Below are 25,595 nucleotides of genomic sequence, written 5' to 3'. Positions count from 1 at the left end.
ATTATTCAAATCCTGCAAAACTGCAATTAAGAGTCATACAGAGAAACTATTATATTATTCAAAGCACATACAACAAAAGTTCTCTACACAGAGGATAGGAAACCTCTGGAACCTACTGCCACACAGGGCTGCAGAGAAGGACAGCCTCAGCACATTCAAAAGGAATCAGAAAAACTAATGGACTATATGTCTACAAACCAATATTAAAAGGAATGTATCCTCCTACATCCTTAATACAGCAAATGCGGATGCTGGCAAGTACAAGGACTGCAGAAAGTGACCAGGGCTTGCCTGCTCTCTCCCGAGCTTTCCTATTGCTGTTATTAGAAATAGGTGCTGGGCTAAATATGGACTATTGCTCTGATCCAGTAAAGCATTGTTTATATTCTTTTTGTATTCTCCAGAATATATGACCATCTTTAAAGAGAGATCTTGCTGGTACTTCAAAAATTGAAGTTCAATTTTCATGTAGGTTCATGTTGACCTGCCGACATTTTAGAGCCTCTCTGCTTTAATCCTCTAATTTTTCTATACTTAGTTATACCCATTCATCCAAAAAAAACAGTCACCCTAAAGCAAAGCTTTTTACTCTGATCACAATTTGGTTAGGCTCTTGTGCTAGGACTTGTGTTCAGCAGTAAGTGCGCAGCATTGGGCAGTGAAAGATAACACACATGCCTGTTTCCCTGGTTTTGGTCTTACGGTTTGAAAGAAGAAACAGATAAAATGAAATCTCTCTCCTGACACTGGCAGATGTTTATTTTCTGTAGTCATTACCAGAGAGTCAAAATGGCCCTATGTGCAAGTTTGACAGATTTTATTCAACAAAGAAGCAAGTGGTAGCCTTGCTTTTCCTACTCTCCTGAAGAAATTCAGGAGAGTGGGCGGCCTTGTCTTTCATCTTAGTCCTACCACTGTAGAACATTCATAGGTCTTACCAGACTGAGCTCTATGAGCATTGCACTAACTGAGGAGTGTCAGGCTATCCCTGTACTCCCACGTGCATTTCCAGGATGCTGACCAGGCAGCTGTTAGAGAAGTAGGAGCTGCTTTTTCATTCAGCTTTTCCTCACAAAGAGTCTGAGAAAGATTAAAGAGGAATGCTGATCCTCAGTCACTGCAATCCTGTTTCTTTGCTTTCTGTTCTGACATAAGACCAATCTCCATTATGAGAAAGTATACTGCTAGATATCTCTCTGCTATCTGTGGGCAGAATCGAGATCTGCTCCCTACTGAGCCACAGGTAATGAATACTTTTTCTGAAATATGAACAAGGCCTCTGGTATTCTCTTTCCACAGTCTCAGTTCAGGATAGAGGTCAGCTCAGGCCTCACCAGTCCTCTTGTCTCTTCCCTCAAATTAAGAGAAATCTTTAAAAGGTTAGCTTCCCCCTTTTCCTATCTCTACATTTCTTACCCTAGAAGCTAGACCTGTTCTCCTGGAAAGTCCCGAGTCTTCTCCAAGTGAGACCATCTTCCTAGATCACAGTGTTCTCTCACAGATCTCACAGTGATCTCAATACTCTTTGCTATTTGAGCTGTCCTGGATGTTTAAAGAAAAGATGGAGGAATACTCATGTAGGCCTGAACTTAGTACCAGTCTTGTCACTCTGACGGGAATTACAACGCTGAAAATCTACTACGAGTATGCTAACTTACATATGAGACTGAAAGAAGAGTTTGCTAGCACATTGTATGAGCTGTCAAAGCAGCTGCACATCATGACATTTTTTACAGTTCTCCCGTGGGGTTCACGGTAACGTCCTAGGGATATTGTTCTCCCCCTGCTGGAGTAACAAATAATTGCAGACAGAGATGGCTACATTATAGATGAGAAAAAGATTTCATGAAAAGGTTAGTTTTCTAAATCATATTTCTTTGGCTTTATAAGTTACCATGGCCAACTACAGTAACTTCCTATGCTTACATTCTTAGCTATGAGCAAGACAGTGCAACTCTGCTAAGTTCCTAAAGAAGTAAGATCATGATGAGTTGTATCATTTCTTATTTTCTGAAAGCTAGGAATAGACACATATATAATTAGTACAACTTTATTGGCACATGTCAATTTGTTAAGCCAAGGATGCATGAGCTCCTAGTGGATAAAATATAAATTCATTGTCTATACAGATCTGGAAGAGGGATATGAGAAAAGAACAGATCTGAAACAAGACAGATGGTACCTTTCATCCTCTGTGTTTTCAGAACAAAATATTAGACTCACATTCAAAAACAACCACAAAAGTGACATTTATACACAATTTGGGACTATTTGGGAAGACTCTGCAACCATACTTCTCTTCCAGTAGAACAGGTTTAAACAACTTACTTGAAATTGGATTATTCTCTCCTGGGAAAGGCACAAATACATTCTCTCAGTGTCCTTAAGGTAGAATGCACATTTATGGAGCTGCGATACTGGATCATCTGCATCCAATAATGCTGTTTGTTTATCCACTTTTCGAATTATCTATGAATGAGAATTGCACGTACATAGTTAGGACAATTTCTGTATTCCATTACATTGGAGATTACATAAGTAATGTTAACAAAGGAAGTGGAAGATCATATTTTTTAATTCCAGTACCTTGCTGTTCTAATACTAACATTTGATTCATAATTTCTAATACTTTTGACAACAAATACAGAATATTAAAGTGATGGTTGGTATTACAGCTTCAATGTAACAGGTGCTGCATGCATATATAATTTATCTCGTTTGCTATGAGAGTAGGGAAAAAGTCCATGCTTCACAAAATAGCAAAAATAGCAAAATCTACTTGTGTTCCATTTTCTGATGCAAAAGAGCAGTAGTCAAGTACTAACAGACTTTTACCAAAGCATATGCTTCCCCTACTGATAGCACTACGAAAAGACTGTGGTAGACTGGTTGCTGAACTATAGTTGAAAATAAGGAATTACATTATAAGTATTCAGATGTCCTTAAGTATAATTTTGCAAACACAATGATCATAGTGCATCTAATGATAGTTGGTCATTAAATGTTACTTAAAGACAACTGCAAAGAATAATCATTCCTTATATCTGGAAGTTCAACGCAAAAATATCTGCTGTCTTAATTCAAAGCTGTTACAGTATTTTATTTTTAAAAATTAAAAAGTTATTCCCTTACAGACAGTGGAAATCTGTAGCTTGGAATTTTAACTCAACTTCTAGAAAAAAGTTAATACTTCATTTTATGCAACATCAGCAGAAGCAGTAGCCATAGTGCTTGAAGATTTCTAAGCCGACAATCAGAAAGCCAACCATGTCCTCTGGGATTTCTAATGATAATAAATGGCATTATTAGCAATATAATTTTCAAGGTTAACTTGTTTCTTCAAAGTTCTTTGCATCACCTATAAAAAGTCTGCAAATTACCTTTAAATCACATCACCTTCAATCAGTCTTGAAGGCAACATGACACATGTTCCAAATAGCAAACATAACAGGAACCTTTAGCTTGACTTTTTAAAATCTATTTCTACCTGTATATATGGTTTCTGAAATCCTAAATGATGGCATCTCCTTAAGCAAATGTTTACATGATATCCATGAATAAAGTAAAATCCTCCTACTGGATTTCTTGCACACTAAACCAGATTGGTAGCAAACAAGTCTGGATTTTTCTGACAAGTAACATGATCTAATAAAAACTGAGTCTATTTAAATCATCGTTTTAATCCATTTACTCGGAGCAGACTTATTTTCTAAAAGAGTCTGATAATAGGAGAAAAGTTCTTAGTATAGTCACAGTAAAATAACCCTGGTAAGGTGAAACAAAAGTCTGCCTGCAGAGGAATTTGGTTTTTACCCAGGCATGTTTTAAGAAAAATATTTCAAATGGAAAGTGGAATTAGCAAACCCTCACACACAGAATTCATAATGGCCTGACAAACCACAATTTTGCCAGAGATCTCATATGAAGTATGGTTTATCATCAGTCACATAAAATTCTATTTAGGCTGGCATTTAACTGCATAAAATGGGGGAAAAAATCTATAATTCTACTTTTTTTTTTATACACATGACCTAATGATATGACGAGTCTGCAGAGTAACTTACTTTGGCAAGTTTTAATTCGAAAATTTATTTGTGCTTAGTCTACAAGCTGTTCATCACTTACAGAATTAATTTGCAGATATAAAGTGAAAAACAAGATCATATTAAAATGAATGCCGCTTTCAATATAAAGTACATATTATCTAAAGGAAGTACACAAAGCCAAAAATTATGAAGAATGCAAACCCAACTATGTAATTACACTACGCAGCAAGCTACAAATCAATTACAGCATTGGAGAAATTAAACTGTACCAGTCTTGGGAGTGCCATGCCAGTAACTGAGCACACAAGTTTGACAGTCTGCCCGTAATGAATGTAGCCATCTCTCACTGTGAATTCTTCTCCTTCTGATTCATCATCGTCCACTGCATGAAACAGGAATTCCACATTATTTGTTTTAAAACATGTCTCTCTTGCTAGGAGGAACATCTAATATTGCTCTATTACATCAAACATGCACTCAGTAACAAAACAAATCTGTACTTGAGCAATTAATAAGGAGGGAAAATGCAAGACTTTTGTGGGGATGGAAGGAGGGAGGTGAGAAAGAATAGATTGCTTCATTTTTTTACTTACAAAGGTGAATGTAAAATGCTCCCCACTGTTGTGAACTGGCATGGAAATTACCGCCTTCTACGTGCAAATATCTGGTGCTAACTGTTTGGGATCGAAGTCTATTAAATAGTGCCACTTTTGTCCCTGATGCAATACATACTGTAAGGAATACATACAGACTTGAGATTATAAAATTATTTCATTATTACATAGAGTAGTAACAAAGAGGTCACAAATATAGTGAAATAATGAATATAGGAATTCAAGAAATAATTCTTGTGAAGTACTTAGGCTATTTTTAGTCATCATTTTATTTGAAGTATAAGGAAAAATTATTCTTACAAATTACAATCAATTGAAAGGAAGACAGACATAACTATATAAAATTGTAACCATGCAACATGAAATTTTCTCAGATCTGAACTTATTTTATTAATAAGTTCATTCAAGAGGGAGAAAGGCTAGGTCTGCTCCCCTAAAAAATTCAGCTTACCTATTATTTTGTCATCAAAACGGGCATGTTTCTTCTACTTGGTTCATATTTACTGCCCATCAAAACTGTCTGAATACAAAGTCAACAGTGCACAGTCTGAGCCCACGGGCATGAGCTGCACAGCAACAGACTGCCTTTAGTCATGTTGCAAGTTAGCAGCCCTGAGTTCCACATTCCACAGGTGCACGGGTTCCAGCCCACACAGATGGAAGCGCCTTTTAAAGCACTAGTGAAGTTAAAAAACAAAAGAGGGCAACTCTTGAAGTGCTCCAGTGGTATGCAGGTAAAAACTTTGGAGGAAAAGTAAAAATGCTCCCAATTGTACATTAGCACTAAAAATACCTTTAGTTGAAATACCTTTAGTAAAGAAATCTGCATGAACTAGCACTCTACAGATTTCTTAACCAATTAGTTAGAAATAAACATGCAAGAGATATTAAAAATAAAACCAACATGAAAATGGCATGAAACAGTGAGAAGCTGTGATGCAAAAAAGTGCAGTTTGGTAACATGGTAGTACTCATGTATTTATTACAATCTGAAAGCAATCCCTTTGCTCCTGATCAAGACACTGTAAGCACCAGATCATAGCAGCTTAAGAGATCCAGCTGTTTAGACAGCAGACATAGAACATTCTTGACATATTTGTCTACACAGATTTTCTCCTGTGAATAAAGTTTTTTGATAGACCTTTTACATAACTGACGGCATAAAACTCATTTACAGTACAATTTATTCAAATTGAAACACTTTAAAATACTTTGATGTGTGGAGTTCTCAAGTACGTTAAGAAAAACTAGAAAATAATAATTTAATTGCATTTACTTCAATTTGTAGTTAAGCCTCATAGTATGTAAGAAAAATGAATAGGAGGCAAAACAAATTGCTACATAAAGAAAAAAACTGAAAAAAAATACTTACAGTCTGCATTTTTCAGTGACTGTTTCTTTTTAGAAGGTTTGGAGATGACTTTGATCCGTTTACTGAGGAACACACCAATGTCGTCACTATTGCCATAGAACATTTTTACTGATAACATGAAGTGCTTTCTCTTGTCTGAGTCAGATATGTACAATGTTTTGGCTGTGCAATAGTTCTGTAGGTAAAAACATACTGTTGTTTCTTTTTTCAGATCAACTGAGTTCAAGAGCCTATACATATTTAATTATGAACAAAATAAGATAATTTCCTAAATCACACCAAAAATTGCTTTCTCCATCTCTTAACATCAACAGCAACGCTTGAATTCTTTTTTCTAAGTGATATGGAATATTTCCATGTGGACTACTGTTTAGTTTTGTGAATGACTTCAGTACTTTAAATTCTTTCTACAGACCCTACCAAAATGAAAAACAGATGATTAGAGACTACAGATATAGCAAACACATGCCTGAGTGGGTGAGAGCACTACTAAGAATACATTAAGTATAACTATATATGCAGTACAATGGGTACGCACAAGAGGCTGCCTGCACAGAAACTGTGTTTGAGTCAACCTTCCAAGAAAGGAAGAGAAAGGATTGGGTTTTGAAACACTGGAAAGTTACTACTGGCCAAATGTTTAAGCCAGGTAACAACAGGAGCTTAGCTATTTCACAAGGAAGTTTTCTTATTCTTCATTTTAAGAACTGAGCATTCAGAAATTGCACTAAATAGTGCTTTTCTTGGTATTACACCAAGCACGCTTCTGAGAAGTTATACTATAAATGTTAAAGCCTTACCAACTTCAGTAGGATCCTGTGAAATCACGTGTTTAAGCTAAAAGGTATACATGGCACGGGTATATTGAAAAAACCACTATGAGATGGTAATGGCTCTTGAAATAACTAGCCAGACTGCAGGACAGTGCAATAGATCAAAATCATCTAATCTGAGGTGACTGAGTCACTAGCTTCCAGGGCAGCACTATTACAAGCAGCCAAGACAGGGAACTAACAAAGATGCTACTACATACTTGAAAAATATCTTCAGTGACATATGAAACATTTCTATGCAGACTGTGCTACAAATACTACATATTATATAATATCGCTTAATAAAACACCAGCCACAATGGGCACCTACATGCTGCCAGTTTTATTCCAACTATTTACATCATCAGAAATACCCCACAAAAATCGTAGGAACATATAGCACCATAAAAAAAAATACTAAATCTATTAAAATGTTAACTTAATTTTTAATATTCTGATCCAAAGGGACTAAAAGCCTACCTCTAGCAGCAGGTGCTGTTCAGATACTTCCTCGGTAAGATTACCCATTCACACAAGCCAGTAAGACAGACACACGATAAATGAAAACAGTTTGAGCTAGCAACCTTACTTCAGTTAACTTTTGATGCCTGCCAAGTAAACTAAGTTTACTGACTTACACTTTGAATCAGCAAAATAGAAATGAAAAGTTAATATCCTATTACGTTCCCATGAGCCATCAGGTCCACTGATTCACATTGTTCTATATATTTTCATGGTTTTTTTTTTCTAATCACTTACGTAATGTCTGTCACAGTATACCAGAAGTTATCAATAATAAGCAAGCACATTCCTTGAAAGATGCACTGCGTAGTTTTAATATACTTTGCAGTAATTTCAGTGTTTCATTACACTTGCTCTACCTTTCCTTCCAAGTTCAGCTGCTGCATTTCTTGGTCACTGTTTCCTATTCCAATGAAGGCGCAAGGTTGTGATTCTTGCTCAGTGCAACCATCTCTTTCCATTTGCTCTTTTTTTTTCTTCCATCCACTGCCCATAAGATACACACATGGAGGTGGACAAAAGAATCTGAAAATGAAAATGCATGATAAGATTACACATAGCTTTTAAGAAAAAAAGTATTCAGAGACAAAATGTGTACCCATTTTGGCCAATCTATATTTTGCATCCCAGTTTATACATCCATACCCTTCACATGCATTGAAGATTTTCTAAAATGTAAGTCAAAAGGGAGAAAAAGCAAGAAAAATTAGCATTAGGTACATTGTCACAGAGTACCTTTCCCATTCAATATGATAGCTTACAGTCTGCATCTCTATAAAATGAAAATAATTTATATTCTTGGAAAGAAAAGGTTCTTTAAAAAAATTTTAAAGGTGCCTTAAAACTGACGACAGTATTGTGCTATCATAGGTGGTTAATATGATGCAGTGCCTACTGCAGCAGTGGCAGCAGCAGTCCCACAAAGTAATTTAATGGATGACTGTTAACTACAGTTTTGAAATATTTAGTGCATCATCATTAGCAAGGAGGAAGCCTCTACTCCACCTAAACATAAATCTCTTTTACAGTTTATAAACAGAATAAATTATTTTACACCTTCACTAATAACTACAAAAGATGTGATTTGCACTCTAACAGCACTGAGTGAAATCAATCTACTGATTAGGTACTATTTACATCAACAGGTTTAAAATTAAATACAACATTGTAATACCATATATCGTTCCTTAAAGTTTCTGCAAACTATTAAAATATAAATCCTGACTGCTTTCAGTTTTAGTCACAGCTAAACCATTAGCCAACAGGTTCAGTGTATTTTTCTTCATTTAGTTAAGATCAAAGTTGATAAAGCAGCAGAACTATGAGTACCTGCCAGTTCTGAGGTAGCTAAAGAGATGTGAAGGGAGAGGATAACAAAAAGGTTTCTAATCATTCTGTTTATTTCAAATCAGAGTATAGCATTTAACTTGGGAAATCTAAAGTCCAGAGAGGACTCCCACCTTATTCTTGTTGTTTGATTTTTTTTTTTTTTTTTTGGCTCAGACAACTGTATTAATGGATTGTTTGTATTCTTAAACGTATTATACATTTACACATTTATATTATAAAAATATAAACTTTAATTAGTATAAGTCAACTTTAGTATCAAAAGTTTAACACATTTCTTTATCTCTTCCATTCAGTACAACTGATTTTTTTTTAATACATATAAAATGCTTCTTTAGAGAATAGAATTCTAAATAGGTGAAACCAGCTAATCACATAACAACACATATATAGTAGGAATCTGAATAAATGCAAAGATTCATAGTCATTTCAGTTAATTATGCATAATTAATGTATATTCCTTGTTAACTAAACAAAGAACCAAATTTTAAAAGTTTTATTGCAACTCATAACATTTCAATGGTTATGACAAATATTCAGAATAAACCGCTTCAGGCAAAATAGTCAAGCTTTCCGTCTTGCCAGATGAATTCACAGTGAAAACTTTTCACTTAATTTCACTCTTTAAAAAAACAAAACACAACTGATGATATACCAATATATATACAACTTAAATATCTCTGGAAGTTTTTCAAAAGCATCATTCTCTGGTTTGAAAAAAGACCACCTACAAAGGAGAATGAGAAAAAAAATTTAGGTCAAGAGAAGCTCATTTTTGAGAAGCTCATTAAATTAGTTTGTGAAACTGCTCCTATAAATTGTTTTTTAAACTTAATAAATCTAAAGCGATAAAAAAAAAAAAGAAAGCTAGTTTGTACTCATTATGTATGTCATTTCAGTAAAGATGTATGTACCACAAAATTACTTGCTTCTTGTGTTGCTGTCACAAGCATAGGAATTTTGATAAATACATAATTATGTATTAATAGAAGCTACTTTTAGAAGGGAATTATTCAAAGTTTAACTATGAATGTTTTTCACATGCTTCTTTCTTCAGCTTTAACTATTTGTATGTTATTCTTTGAGGGAATTATGGGTCACAGGAAGGTCTGGAATTTTTTTCCTCCAATTATAAAATGCACCAGGTAGAAATACGCCTATTTGCCAAGCATATGTCTACTCATGGAAGTGTCAACTTGAGAAACTACACAGTAGAGTAACTCAAAGACAGTATTTCACACTTTCTGAGTAAGAGTTTTGCACATTCACAAGCTAGGCCATGAATCACAAAGCTAAAAATTACAGTTATCTGATACAGGATGGATTATTCTAACCTTACTGCTGTAGGAATTGAGGTTCTGAAGTCTGAAAGTCACAGATAGGAAGAGTAAGCATTAATAAATAAATAAAGTTATCAAACAGCACATACCGTAGAATCATAGAATCAGTAAGGTTGGAAGGGACCTCTGGAGACCATCTAGTCCAACCTCCCTGCTCAGCACGGTCACCTAGAGCATGCTAGACAGGGTTGCACCCACGTGGGCCTTGAAGATCTCAGGGCAACCTGGTCCAGCGCTCCGTCACTCTCACAGGGAAGAAATTCCCCCTCACAGCCAGGCGGAACTTCCTGTGCTTCAGTTTGTGCCCGTTGCCTCCTGTTCCGTCACACGGGACAACTGAAAAGTGTTTGGCCCCGTCCCCTTGACACCCTCCCTTCAGGTACTTGTACACATTGATAAGATCCCCCCTCAGTCTTCTCTTCCCCAGGCTGAAGAGGCCCAGCTCTCGCAGCTGTTCCTCACAGGGCAGGTGCTCCAGCCCTCTGATCATCCTTGTAGCCCTACGCTGGACTCTCTCCAGTAGCTCCATGTTTCTCTTGTAGTGGGGAGGCCAGAACTGGACACAGTCCTCAAGATGAGGCCTCCCCAGGGCTGAGTAGAGGGGCAGGATAACCTCCCTCCACCTGCTGGCAACACTCTTCCTAATGCACCTGAGGAGACCATTGGCCTTCCTGGCCACAAGGGCACATTGCTGGCTCATGGTCATCTTGTCATCCACCAGCACTCCCAGGTCCTTCTCGGCAGAGCTGCTCTCCAGAAAATCAGCCCCCAGCTTGTAGTGGTGCCTACGGTTATTTTTCCCTAGGTGCAGGACTCTGCACTTGCCCTGGTTGAACCTCAGGAGGTTCCTCTCTGCCCAACTCTCCAGCCTGTCCAGGTCTCTCTGAATGGCAGCACAGCCCTCAGGTGTGTCAGCCACTCCTCCCAGCTTGGTATCATGGGCAAACTTGCTGAGGATGCACTCCATCCCCCTCATCCAGGTCACTGATGAAAAAGTTGAACAGGATGGGACCCAGTACTGAGCCCTGGGGGACGCCACTAGCCACAGGCCCCCAGCTAGACTCTATGCCACTGATGACAACCTTCTGAGTTCTACTTTTCACCCAGTTCTCAATCCACCTCACTGTCCACTCACCTAACCCATGCGTCCTGAGCTTACCTAGGAGGATGTTATGGGGGACAGTGTCAAAAGCCTTGCTGAAGGTACACAACATCCACTGCTCTGCCCTCATCTACCCAGCCAGTCATTCCATCATAGAAGGCTATCAGACTGATTAAGCAGTCATATGACATATTACTGTTCTGTTTACTATTCTGCTGACATCTTTTGCTACCTGACATCTGTTTTGGTTTTCTTCATAAAGATGCAGAATGTTGCAACAGAGGTGTATTTAAGATCATCATGAATTTCTTTTATAGGTCATCTAAGTTCTTCCTGTCCTACTATAACGTTTTGATCTCAGAAACAGGAGTGTATTTTCTAGGTCTCAAATGTATTTATTTCAAACACCAGATCAGTGTAGACTGCATGACCTATTTACGTTCAAATGGTTCTCTGCCTTAAAAGAAATATGATCTTAAGACTACTTATGTTTGTGATAAAGACAATGCAATGACAAAGGTCAAAGTCATAAAAACTCATCAAAGTACAAGGTATTTACTTTCTACATCACCAATCTGATTTATATTCCATGTATCACCCAGCATCTAGCTGCAAATATTATAACTGAGTTAAAATCTATTGTGAGACTCATCTACTGCTTGCTGTAACTTCTGACATGTTTCAGAAAAACAGAAATACAAAACAAAGCAAGAAATAATACCTTTAGCATTAAACTGAGGAAGTTTTGGTAGCAGAAAATTTTGACTTATGCAATTTAAAAAAAAACTATAGACATACACAGATGGAAAGAAGAGAAAGTCATATTTTTGTTAGATTAGCAAGGGAGGGCAATGAACCTGCCCAAGTAATGAACCTGCCCAAATAATGGTTAGGAGATCTACTCTACCTTGACATCCTAGGGAAAGGGCCATTGTCATGTTTCTGACATGCAAAATACATTTAAAGGTGGGGGGTGGGGGATATGAACTAAAACTACAGCTAGAAAAATGTGCCAGATCCCTTCAGGCAGAACATTTTTAATAGAAGCATTCAATAATTTCTTTATCAACAATTATAAGCTACTTCCACTTAAGGAATTATACAGAGATTAAAAATTAATGTTTATTAACTAAGCAATGCTTAGGCAAATAAATAAATAAATAAATAAAATAACCCAAGCGTTGTTATAAGTCTATTGAATAACTACAACCTCTAGATGGCAATAAAGATCTGTATGAAAGAAGTTTTAACCTATTGACAAAGAGAAAAGAAGCCACAAGAATTAAAATACTCTCTTAAAAATTAAAATATAGAGAAAAGCACTGGAAAACTATGAATTATGAACAAAGAAATTCTTGCAGCTTAGAGAATTTTAAGTTTGGTTAAAACTGTCAAACAAGAGGAAACAGTCTGGATGGTCACAATTGTGAAGGGTTTTCTGAAGTGCCAGCCTCTCTCTTACTCAGTTCTCAGACATAGACAATTACAGTCTGGTGGATTTTTATTTCATACTTTCAATCCCAGGAACTAATGTACAAGCAGTTAACTATAACCTTCCTATCCAATAGTGTGAATAAGTAGTGAGTATCCACAGGCTTCTAATTTTCACAGAGGATTAAAGAATCTGATCAGTAAAACAATAACTGTTGGAAATAGTCTTTCTAATTAATAAAAATTTCTATATAAACAGGAATGTGTATGTTTATGTGAGAGGCTGGCTTTCAGACTGATTAAAAAAAGAAAGAAAAAAAAAAAAAGACTCTTCACCCCAACACAAAAAGCTAGTTTAAGTAATTTCCAGTGTTACTGACTGAAAACACGGTAAGGCAAGATTCGGTGGAACAAATGAAAATATCGTTCCTTCAACCTTTGATTTACAGGACCTACCTCTTTTTTTCTTTAACCACAAAACTAAACTAAGACTGAGTGGGAGATAAAAATGCCTCTGAAGTATTTATCTGACCTATAGGAAAAACAAATAAATGATCGGTGTTGGAGGGACAAACAGTTGTCTGTGGTTCTTCTGAGCTTGGTCAGAATTTTCAGTACAATTAGTAATGGTGGAAAATCACGTAAGGCATAATTTCCTCATCAGACTGATAACATATTCCTGTAACATCTCTTGCTCTATGCCATGAGTAGACTGGTAAGCCCTTGTTAAATGAGCAGTAAAGCAACATGGAAGGGATGCTTTTTTTTCCAAATCTATTGGGAATCAACTGTGTGAGTTCATTCACTCCTGGAAATATAGCAACCAGGAATGTCTTCTTGAACAAAACCTATTCCACACTTGTTAGAGCTTCAGGACAAGATGCACATTTAGTGCCTCCTATTTGTTGATGTAAAGCACAGTAACTGGTTGACTGGCTGAACCTGACTATTATTTGGGGATATCAAATCTCAGAAAATACTTCATGTATTTAATAGTCTTTATCTCTGCAACATTTAGCTGTGGTTCTTTTGGACTCCTAGCTTCTCAGAGGAAGCTACTCTATCTGTAGGTGCACTCTGTGGGTGCTCCTCATATGCAGCTTCCATTTAGTATAATTAAAATAGCTGGCAGCTTAAAATGAAGCTAACATTGGGACTAACATTAGCCAGGAAAAGGCAGAGGTTTTATCTCCCAACGTAAAGGGCATCCCCTTAATGCCTCCTCCCACTGATCCTGTTAGATTCGCGAAGCAGTAACTCAGTATAGTAAGTGGAACCAAGCTGTTAATCTGTCTGTTCTGACAAGTCTTTCCATCAGATCAGTTGGAAACTGAACATTTTTTCATGGCAAGAACCTCAAGCTCAGGTTTGTCTAAAGATGCTCCCATTCATTCAAAATGACTTCAGAGGAAGAGTAAGAGAATTTACCACACGTTCTAGTGATTCCAGCATTCTGGCTGCAACAAGAGAAGGTGGAATAAGTTGCATCTTCAGCATCATCTGTAGTATTGTTCTTAGTCAGACAAAAGCCAAAGAGAGAACAATGCATTCCCTCAGCCCCTTCAGTCAACTAAGGCCTATAAATACACAGAACATGTTGTATTTCAAGTAGAGAAGGACTTGCCAGGTAAGAAGAGGTGGAATATAAAATACACTAAGCTCATCACTGCTACTAGTTCTGATGTACCTAATGCTCTTTTAAAAACTACAGGTTTCTGTTTTCAAAGGTATCCTTTTTTAAATTGTCCAAGTCAGCCCAGCATTCATCTTACAGAAGTCTTTGCCTTGAGGAGGATTTAGATGTATCTACCACCTTGCTTTCTTTATGTTCAGGATGACATTAGCAGGTGAGTTGTTTTCCTTTGTACCTGTTGGTCAATTCAGAGTCGGACAAGGCAGGAGGTATGTTTGTCAGTTACCCCCACTGCTCTGAGCATGAAACCCCTCAGCAGTCTTCTTTCCTTCTTAAGAGCTGAAGAAACTGACCACATCCACTAAAGAATATAACACAACAAGAAACAAGTGAAAAATAATTAGGTGCTAGAGTGCTAAGAATAAGGCAGGGGAGCCACGTGGCAAGCCTTGGAAAAGGCAATGCACTCAACAAGAATGTTAGCCAGACCGCAGGCACACTCAGTGTGGTGAAGAGAAGTATTTGAGCAGAACTACAGAAGCTCCTTCACTAACAGTTCTAAAGATGCAGCTAGAACATCCTGTAAGGACAATGTTTAAACTCATAATAGCTTATACCCCCACAAGTGCCACTGATTCACATTATTTACCTACCTACATCTTGGGATCCAAAACACTTCAGTCTTTCAAACTGTTGAACGCTCATACTGTTCAAACTGTGCCCCTTCCACTAAGGGCAGGAGACTCTGAAGACACAAATCTCTGTGAATAGTAACTATGGAAAAAACACAACAAGTACAAGCCTAACACCCACGCTCATTAGGGCTAAGCATCACTTGAGCCTCTAGCCTCCTGTCATCTGAAGACCTCTGAAACACAACAGCCATCCAACAGGAAACATTAGGCAAAAAGAATTAAACTCAAGTCCAAAACACAGTGTTTTAAGCTTCTTACTTCCTGACTTCTTCTTCTTCTGTTAAATTAAACAGTATTGACTTTGAGAAAAGCAAGGCTAATAAGGGTCCACTCAAAGAAGAAAGAAGTCTCCCACCATTACTATACTGGTATTTAGGGTTTCAGAAACACCATCCAACTAACATAGCAAATCTCCAACTACTTGGCAACAACCTGGAATTCTATTTCTGGGAAGTATATTCAAACTAGACCATAACGTAAGACCTGTACATTCTACAGTGAGTTTTCAGCTGAGTATTTCACCACCTACTAATCCTCATCAAAACACTAAAAGGGAGGTTTTGTACTTAACTTTCAATTTTGCTATGCAAGGTTTATTAATGATGAATATTTTCCATGACCTTACATTAAAGTTGAAAGAGTAGAATAGAGGTGGACTCTTTTCAGCTTTTATATTTAACTGAAAGAAACATCAAATTTAAGAAATAAGTCCTTTTATAATTTGAATTTTTATTTATAAAAATAGTATAATTTTTTCTTTATGTATCAAAAAACCCCTAAATTATATCTATGTTATACTGAAGCCCTTTAAAAAGTATGAAGAGATATCTTTCCATAAAAATAACTATGAAATAGACTGGTTTATAAAGCAGTAATGATGTACGCAAAACTCTTAATTGAATATAAAAAAGGGTGAAAACTTAGAAAACTTAGTTGACCAGCTGTGTAAGACAGCCTTAAACCTTTGCTAACTGTTCAGTTCAGCAATGTGACAGATCAAAGGCATGTTTTGCTATAGATAAAACAGCAGCATTTTTTTTAAAAAAATCTTGATATACTTTAAAAAGAGAAGCTGAAGTAAGTTTCATGAAGCTACACTGAGTTAGGCAAATAAACCTCACTTCACAAACCTTAGAGTGATAGAAGAACACCTAACGCTAGCTAGCAGCCTTTCCATGTAGTGAGAAACCAATTAGTAGCTTACAGAAGGTTACCAATACCTGGAGAATTCAATAATGCATATGCTAAAGTGGTTTTAATAGGATCAAGTAAAGTATAAATGTACATTCAAGGCAGCAAGAATTTATGGCAATGCTGACTTAAAGTACACACAGAAGTTTTCAGGAACTGTTAGCAAGTAACAATTTAAAGCATTGATCTGTATTCTTCACAACATTTCTGTACGCATTCTCAACAGTAACGGAAATTTTAATAATCAAAACAACATATATTATCTTTGCATCTTCTCCTTTCTTTTGATGTAATCGCTCTTCAAAATAAATTTTTAAATGTTTGTAAAATGTTCCTATCCTCATGAATTGCTCTAGTCCCAGAAGAAAAAACTTACTGAAGTTACACTCAAGCTATTTAGAAATTCACTTTCTTATCCACAGGCCCATGCCTCACTTTTTTCAGAGGTAATATGCTTAATTCATCTGCAGTGAGTGTTAACTATTCTACTTTTGCATGAAAACAGTCTGTAAAGATAACAATCAGAGGTTCCCATATAGTTACAATAAATCTTTTGGGCTGTGGATCTTGCTGAAAAGGGTTAAAGGTGTTATTTATTTGTAGTAAGGCCTGGCATTGCATTATTGTTTTGCATTATTTGTTGCACTAAGTGACAGAGGGCTGTAGAGATGTATAATACGCACAGAGTACACTTTTTTGCTTTCATGTCCTTCCTTCTTCCTCTTTCCCTGATTTCGCATTTAATTATCATCAAGAATTTCAAAGAGATCTAAAAAGTATTCTTGAGTAAACAATTCAATGGATATATAAAGATATATAAAGATATATAAAGAACCTGTTGGCAGAAGCCAGCATCACTATGTTGAATGCCACAGGCTTGTAACATTCATTATATAATTAAGTGATTTACAAGAACACATTTCATTTTGTGCAACTTCAAACTGTAATATAGTCTGAGGAATTCTGCTCGGTATTATGCACCAGAATACACACTTTACATTGTTCACTCAGCTAGAATCAGAGGAGGGAAGACAGGAAAAGAAACTTACCTTTTTTCATTTCCATATGATTTCTGCGCAACTTTTGCATGGAGTATTAGCACTGTTTGATCACCTCGCTCCTTTAGGTAATTTCGCATTGCTTCTCTAAAAATTAAAAGACAAAGTGAGCTTTGAAAGCTCTTTTTGTTTGATTTATAATTATAATAATCCAGAGAGCTTTAGGAAAAATAAATATAGCTGAAACTGGGGAAGGTGGGGAAGGGCAACTGTCAGTACACTAATAGTGTTAAAATAAGCTTGTATTATTTTCTAAGACAATTGCACAGTGAAAAGAAGAAATTATCTTGCATTGAACTTGCAGTGGTCCCTGGCCACTTAGCATTATTAATACATTTTCTAGGAAAAAAAAGGATGATCGTTATGTAAAAATCGCACTGATATTTATTTCAATGCCCATCCACGCATCACGTTCCAATCCTAATTTTATAAAATATCATGCTAAGAATATTTGATTAGAACACACTTCAATAATTAAATGCCATCTCCTTAATCGATAATTCAGTCTCCCATAATAATGAAGACAAATGGTCCAGAATTTTTTCTTGGGGTATTAATTGAATCAGTGTCAGTTTATAGGGGTTTTCTTTTGGTTGTGAAGATACTAAAAAAGCCTATTGGTCTATTTTTCTAAGCTTTCTCTCTCCTGCACATAATCAGGCAAAAGAATGTTAGATTTTCTATTATTCATTACCACTGCAATGACAGAAGACAGATAAAAGCTGTGATCACCTCAGACACACAAACAGCCACTCCTTGAGAGAAATAAGGGAACAACACATCCTGTCATTCTTCAGTATAATAATCCAACTGTCCATTAAGCAGCTCACCAAATTCAGCATGCAGGGGTTTAGCTGCCTTAGAGCACTGACAGGCGCACCTGTATTTCCCAGGCAGAGCTTTTGCAGCTTGAATGCCAATATTACACCAATGAACTCATCTTTAAAGTCACCGACCAGAGAAACGAGTTATGAATTTAAGAGAAAGTTATATGAAGTGTCGAAACTACAGAGGAGGAAATTTTGGTGGACTGCATGCAGTTGTTGAATTCCCTTCACACAGACCTAGAGCACCAAAATAAATTGATGGCTTGGCTTCTTATAACAGTGTTTCCAGTGAGAAAAGATGCAAGATATAAGCAATATTTTGTTAACTCACTTGTCCCAGATATAAGTACATGGAGCAGGTAGATGGGGGAATGGCAGGGGGCGGAGGGGAACAAACTCTATTTTGCTAACAATGCTTTGTAAATTCTTGCATTTACCATGCCTGCCTAAGAGAATGAGCAGTGCACTACACATTCTATGTAAATAAGCAGGATATAAGAGGAGAGAAAGAAGGACTGGACTGCTGTTTTAAATTTGAATTAACTCAATATATTTACATTTGTCTAATAACTGTTAATCTGTATGTCTACGCATGAAAGTATAGAGGTATAAAAAACTGTCTCAAAGTGCATATGCATACTTTCTTCAGAAACATTATTTAAGAATATATTTTAAATGACAAAATCTAAACACAATTCACTCTGAAATTATTATAATGTATTTCATTATGACATGTATTAGCTGCTTTTAACTAGGTTAAGAACTTTTTATATCCAAGCTCATAAATTAAAATACTCTATTAAGACCTGTTATACTAAATGCTTTTTCAATTTGACTAACATGAAAAAAAAAAGCACCCTACCCAAAACCCAGTGACCCCTCCATCCATAGCAATGCTAAGCTGCTGTCTAATATATCATGAAGAAATTCTGCCTTTTCTCTTGGTCTGTTGCTACAGTGGACTCACACAATTTGAGCTCCTGGGAGAACTGGGAATGTGAACCTCCAGCCCCTCCCACTGATAAAGAAAATATAAACCCATTGTAATTCTTATATGGCATTTTTCATTATTAAATCTCAAAGTTTTTTTCAAAGGTAATATTATTTTAATTTACATTTTACTGCAAAAACAACTGACACTATGAACAAAGTTGTGAACAAAGGAAGAAAAAAGGAAGTTTTAGTATTTTCTCGGGAAAACACATGTAAGAAAGTTTTCCTGTTATACTGGAGCTTGCATGAGGATGAACAGATTATTAGACACACAGAAGTACCTTTAAAAGAATAAATCAGAGCAATTTTCCAATAATTTAACTATATGACTTTAAAATGATAGAGAGATATTTTTGAGTCCTATATAAATGAATTATGAAGATTTGCATGATAGCTTTTCATTTTTAGCATTGTCTCTTCAAAGAAAAGGCTAGGTTGCTTGTTTCCAGCCTCTCTCTTTTGAGAGCGAGAAAGTTTACAAGCTCCTGTGTTGAAGAATGACTAGCAGTTCCCAGGTGCCTACTCAGTACTTGCAGGAAAAAGTACCTCACAAATCTAGTAGCTAAAAAGTTGTACATGATATAGGCTCATTATACTTAGTCTACATAATGTAGACTCACTATACTTAGTAGACAAAAATGTCCAGGCCAAGATTTTACTAAAATAATCTTTAATTTTGTTGTTGTTGTCTTTAAATTGTAGAACGTAAATTAGTAACTTGAGGGCGATACTAACAGGTGCTCCTGCTCAAAAAGGAAAACAGTTCATGACTTAAAACTTAATTTCCTGAAATATCCCAGGAAACAAGCAAGTCAATAGGAAAGCATTATGTTCATTTAATTACCTATAAGTCAGTATAGATCAATTATGCACTGAAATGCAAGTGTCGGTACTTATCCAGAAATGTATTGAGGCAAATATCCTTGACACAAAACATAGATAGTTTTTCCCTGGTGGTTTACATAAAGTATCATAGTTTCATTCAGAACAGAAGTAGACCAGAATAACAATGAGCGCCTGTGCCCTTATGCAGTGTTAGTACCACATGTAACTGTAAAAAAAGATCACAGACCTTTCGTACTTCCAGCAATCAGAGGATTTAAACTCAATAGCTGCTTGTAATCGGCACACAGACTGTGATACAGAACAATAAATATTTGCACTGACTGTGTCACAGCAATTTGACAACGGCAACTACTTAACAGCATCCTTATAAATCCTTCCCACATGACACAGGATCAATTCAGGCACAGTACTCCACACTGGTTCTACGCGCTCTTCTGAATGAACTGCCTTAGTGGCACTATTTGACATTGTCTCCGGCTATTTAGACTTCATCAAGATTTGATTAAGATTATTCTTTGACAGCACCATGTTAATTTTGCTCTTAACTGCAACACGATAGCATTAATAAAACAGTCGAAATTTGCCAGTAAAGAATGTTATATGACTTTACAAGTCACTTTTGCCCAAGAAAAGAAATCTGATTCCTCTCTAGGGATTTAAACCTAAGCAGATTCACACTCTATTGAATAATACACAACTAATACATGAAATCAATACAATTTCTAAAAAGACATTTTGAACTTGATATTAAAAACAAATAAGCCACTTACTGTTCAGAGTTTTACTACTTGTAGATTGCCTAAAAGAATCGCATTTTTGAAAGCTTTGACATATAAAACTCTAGGATTAGCAGCCCACAATTTGTTATCCATCTCTGAGATTCTTTTTGAGGTGAAAAGGGTAAGTTCATAAAATTGATAAAAATGGAAATTCAATGTTTACCTTGTGAGCCGCTTAGGTTGAGGTCGCTCTCCAAATTTCCTGGAAAACAAAAAAGGTGCTAATTTAAAACATTCAGTCATAGTTTTACAATGAAATATAATCCCAGTCCTACTATTTCTGAACATGCATTATAAATTGGTATATTTTCTTTACAATTTCCTAGATAAAATGCTATTAAAATACCAAGCACCTCCTTGCAACAGCTTTTCCCACAAGAATAGGTATTTTTTACTCAAAACACCAGATAACTTACTTTCTTAAACATCAACAAAAAACATTTCATTTATGTAAGTTATTTTAATGCTAAACAAGTCTTCCCTTTATTTCAAGCTTATAAGCCAACACAAAAATGCCCCCACCAACTCATTCTCTTTTTATTATACTTCCAGCTAGAATCCCATTTAGTTTCTCTCTAAATTTCTTTTGGGAAGTTCAGATATTACAGCTAAAACCAGTTATTATCAACATATAGAAATTAGCAGACTCTTCCCTGATTGTGAGTTGGCAAAGCACAATGAATGCTTCCCATCAGGACAACTTCTCAGAAATCAGCTTCTCCTCAGCAATTTCTTGCAGAAAGGCTGACAACATGTTTCATACATGCTGGTACAGGCATATAGTATGACCCGTGAAACAGAGCCAGGCATGATCTAAAAATACCCTGCTATACGTTTAGTGTTATTTACCCATAAAGTGTTTTCAGACAGCTGTATTTCCTTCAGTCCTGGAACTTGCCCTTGAGAGAATATCCTCTTTGAACTAAAATTTTCCACAAAAGTCTTAGCTTTCATAAGACAATGAATTCACACAGGACAGAAACAATTCACTAACCAAGACAGTTTCCCCCCCCCCCCAACAGATTAAACCAAAACAGTTTGGCAAAAGACCTGATCAAAGTCTGTACCCAACAATTCATATCTGCTTTTCTGCTTAACCAGGTAAGGAAGTATAACCACAAACTAAAATCAGGACAAAAAAAGAAACGCACAGCAGCCTTTAGACAAGCATCTAGCAGGTTTAGCTTAACACCTTTCTACCTAAAAATAAACTGAAGCACAAGTGCATCTACTGACAGTGTTCATAAACATCTCTATAACTTGCCAAGTTTTTTGATAAGCTGGTATATATTTCCCTTTATGCTTCCTGGATAATGAAATAAATCCTTTAATATACCCCTACAACAGTAAAGGAAGATCCCTGGAAGAAGCATCCCCCCTGAACAGGATAGTTAAATGGTGTCACAAGAAATTCACTTATTTATGCAGTGGATCTGTGCTGAACACTATTGCAACTGGCTGTGGAATTACTTGATATACTCCAATTTCCTTTCACTACTTGTAGAAATGTACAAAGTAAAAATACTTAGTTAATACAACTTACATAGTTAAACAGAATAGCACTCTCCTGATAAGACAAAAACATTCAGCAAGTTTTAAAGTTATTTTAAAAGACTTAAGAAACTTGTCTTCTGAAGTCCTGTGGTCCACTCTACACAGAGGATTTAAATAAACAGTTTCAATCTATATGAAGATAATGAAATCAAAATGCATTTTTAATACCAGTCTTAAGTTTCTTTCATGTTTTCCTTTGTTGGTGTTAGTGTACTGCACCTGTTTGGCCTTTGCATTTTAGAAACTATTCAAGAGACTGCATTTCATGTTTACGTGAAATTTAAATTCTTAAAGATTTTCATTGAAAAATCATGTATGCAGGCTCCCCCTGGAGTACTATCTGCATAGTTACTGCTCTCCCCTGAAGACCAAGGATCATACCTGGCAGAGGATTCACCTGTGATTCACCTTCACTAGACAACAGATTATCTTTAATCAAGACTCAACGGACAAACAAAAGAAACTGAAGATTAGCTGCACGGTTTTACGCAGAACTACATTCTTCGTTTCAATCCCACTCACAGTTTAATTCACAAAAAGAAAAGGAAAAGAAAAGAGGTACTTATATTTGGAACAAAGGAGGCATTACATACACACTATACTTACCTGTAGTGTGGCCTACAGACCCAGTCCAAGATGAGGACACTAGTATGCCAGAAACTGCCTAACACAAAGTCCCAGACAAAACTGTATATTCTACTCATGTACAACTTGAGTTCAGCAGATTTATTCCCTTACATGTACACTTATTACTGCCTAAAAAAGAGCTTGAAAAACAAAGTACCTACATTAAATAATTGCAACTATTTTATGGAATGAATTAAATCTTTTCTTTAGTCAAATCTTGACTATCCAGCTCAGAAGAAAAGTACTCACACCCCCAATCTTCAGATGCAGAACCAAAGCGCTAGGTCATCCTTGGGATGCACTGGGGCTCATTGCAGGTTCAGGACAGAAACTGAATCCTGATCATCTGACGCTCAGTGTAGCACCTTTATAAGCCACATGACAGCTTTCCCTAGACTCCTCCATCCAAAGTAACTTCAACAATTTCACTGTAATCAATTTATGAACATGTATAATCGTTACTCCTAGCTACAGGAACTTTCTGAAGAGATGATGCACAGCTGGATTTGATAGTTTTTTTTATTCTTTACATACACATGTAGGGTGAAGTAAAAGAGAAGGAAGTTACCTGCTCATACTTACAAACTTGATTTTTGATCATGTCTATTTAAATTCAGCTACTTTCTTTTCAGTAATCTCATCTGAAGTGATGACTGGGTTGTATCCTATTCTTTGGTATCAATAAAACAGCAAATTCACCTACTATCTCAAAATCTTTACAAGGATCCCATAAATGGTTTTCAGAAAAAAAGACCTCTAGGTTTTGACTTACAAAGTATTTAAATTAGTAGAAATTTTGGCAGTGATAATAACAGTGTTTTAGGAAAAGTTAATGTAACTTTTCTAAATGAATGTCACGTATCATAAAGAATTATTTAGGTAAATGACCAATACACACATGGATAAGGTTGGCTGGCAAAGCATTTTTAGGTATCCAGAAGAAAAAAATCTCACTTGTTAAAAGACAGTAACAGTCAAAGAAGTTAGAATTCAAGAATTAAGAATGGAATGGGGGGGGGGGGGGGGAAGCAAATAAACATTATTATGTCACAGCATTATTCCATCATATATTCACAATCCTCAATACTCTCTGAAGTGCATGGAGAACCATAGCGAAGGAGGTTATCCCAGAATAAGAAAGGATATCAAGAAAGTAAGTAAGGATGATCAATAGTTTTCATATGCAATAGGCTAAGACCCCTTAGCCTTTCACAAGTGAGAGAGCATGAGAGAGAAGTTACAAATGGATGTAAAGGCCTGGAAAAATCATTAATGGTAGGCAGAAGGTGAAAAGCAGGTGGCTATTTACTAGTTCTCAGAAACACAAGAATTACAAAATAAACCTGATGTCTGAAAGTTTCATTCTAAAACAAAAAGAAACTTCTAACTCTAAAAAAAAAAAAAAAGTTGTAGAGCATATTGTTGAAGGATATTATTGAGGCAAAAAATGGATTAAAAAAATCATACAAAAGTCTTGTACAGAACTCCATCTGTTTCCATTAAATATATTGATTATTTACAATCTTATTCTCAGGAAGACCTAAACCGTGATCTACCAGCAGCAAAAAAGTTATCAGAAAGAAAGAACTGTCTAGATTTACCCTGTCTTTCATCTTCTTTCCCTAATTGGCCATTACTGATAGCTAGTGGGCATGGTCCAGTAAGTACGCACTCAGAAACACCCAACATCACACAGTAACGTTTTCTGCAGCACTTGCGTCCTGGAGGTCAGAATTACTGCCAAATTTTCAGTTACACTGCAGAAATCAAGACACACAAACATGATATGAAAATAAAAAAAAGAATTTAGTGTTACATGCATTGTGTTTAACAATTCATTTGGTTTATTCTGTCCATACATTTTCAATCTGATATAGATACCTGTATCAACAATGCAAACTGAAGTGTAAAAACTATCAGTGGAGAAACCACATTTTTTCTAATCACATAGAAGAAAAGAGTAAGAGGCTTTTTAATTTTTCTGACGTCAAGACAGCCGGTTTGAGAGTGCAAGCACATTATCTACAGCTTTGTACTAAATGACATTGAACTATCCACAATCACAGATTGTACAAACTTCTGTATTTAATTGGCATATTGATGAATGAGCCAGTTCAGACATTTCAAGGTTACTTCTCAGAGTTGGCAGTCCGCAATATTTTCCTTGAGTAGTTTTTCCTGTATTTCACTGGAATTTCTTTTTATTCAGCTTTTATTTCTCTTCCTCATCTTCATTTACATCTTGAAAGTATGCAGATTTACAGATTAAATACACACACACACACACACACACACACACAGAGGAGTGGAAATTAAATGTGTTGCAGTTTTACTCCTATAATGGTTATTAAACAAACTAAATATACATAATTTCAAGTCCTAATTATAAGTCCATTCTTAAAGTCTTATTAGAATGTTCTCCACCATTTCCCTTCATCTTTTTCTACTGTACTATTCAAGACTAAGCACTGTTTCAGGTGTACTATATTGGAATTCTAGACATACAAGTAAGTCGTCATTTCTGTTCACAAAACTAATTCAGACAGACTGTGTTTTTATTAGTACTTCCCTAATATACTGCACTGCAAACGTGTGTGAACATTAGTCAAACCATAATGACCTGCTGTTGTACACAGTTGTATTTTGATCCAATAATTCTTTTCCCAGTTCTGTATTTTTTGAGCATTAAGTTTATATTTTTAGTTCATGGATTTTCTGTCTTCTGATATCTTGTAGAAATTATTTCACTTCCACATTTTTTCACTCTAGAAATAACTTTACTGATACATCACATCCCAAATCATTC

General features: G+C 36.0%; 1 protein-coding gene across 3 annotated transcripts in view; it reads right to left on the bottom strand.

Annotated features, from left to right (window-relative positions):
• The window catches only part of RBPJ (recombination signal binding protein for immunoglobulin kappa J region), a 60,478-nt gene that overhangs the window by 5,346 nt on the left and 29,537 nt on the right, over positions 1 to 25,595 (bottom strand). For all 3 annotated transcript variants that reach the window (XM_062574590.1, XM_062574592.1, XM_062574593.1), the window contains exons 2-8: positions 20,772 to 20,810; positions 17,155 to 17,250; positions 7,726 to 7,891; positions 6,033 to 6,207; positions 4,640 to 4,777; positions 4,316 to 4,428; positions 2,329 to 2,469 (exon numbers count right to left, since the gene is read on the bottom strand). In XM_062574590.1, the coding sequence (XP_062430574.1) occupies positions 2,329 to 2,469; positions 4,316 to 4,428; positions 4,640 to 4,777; positions 6,033 to 6,207; positions 7,726 to 7,891; positions 17,155 to 17,250; positions 20,772 to 20,810 (868 nt within the window). The remainder of the gene's footprint in view (positions 1 to 2,328; positions 2,470 to 4,315; positions 4,429 to 4,639; positions 4,778 to 6,032; positions 6,208 to 7,725; positions 7,892 to 17,154; positions 17,251 to 20,771; positions 20,811 to 25,595) is intronic.

Source organism: Rhea pennata, chromosome 4 (genome assembly GCF_028389875.1).
Source record: "Rhea pennata isolate bPtePen1 chromosome 4, bPtePen1.pri, whole genome shotgun sequence".
Taxonomy (NCBI): domain Eukaryota; kingdom Metazoa; phylum Chordata; class Aves; order Rheiformes; family Rheidae; genus Rhea; species Rhea pennata.
This window is presented reverse-complemented; position numbering and strand designations above follow the sequence as displayed.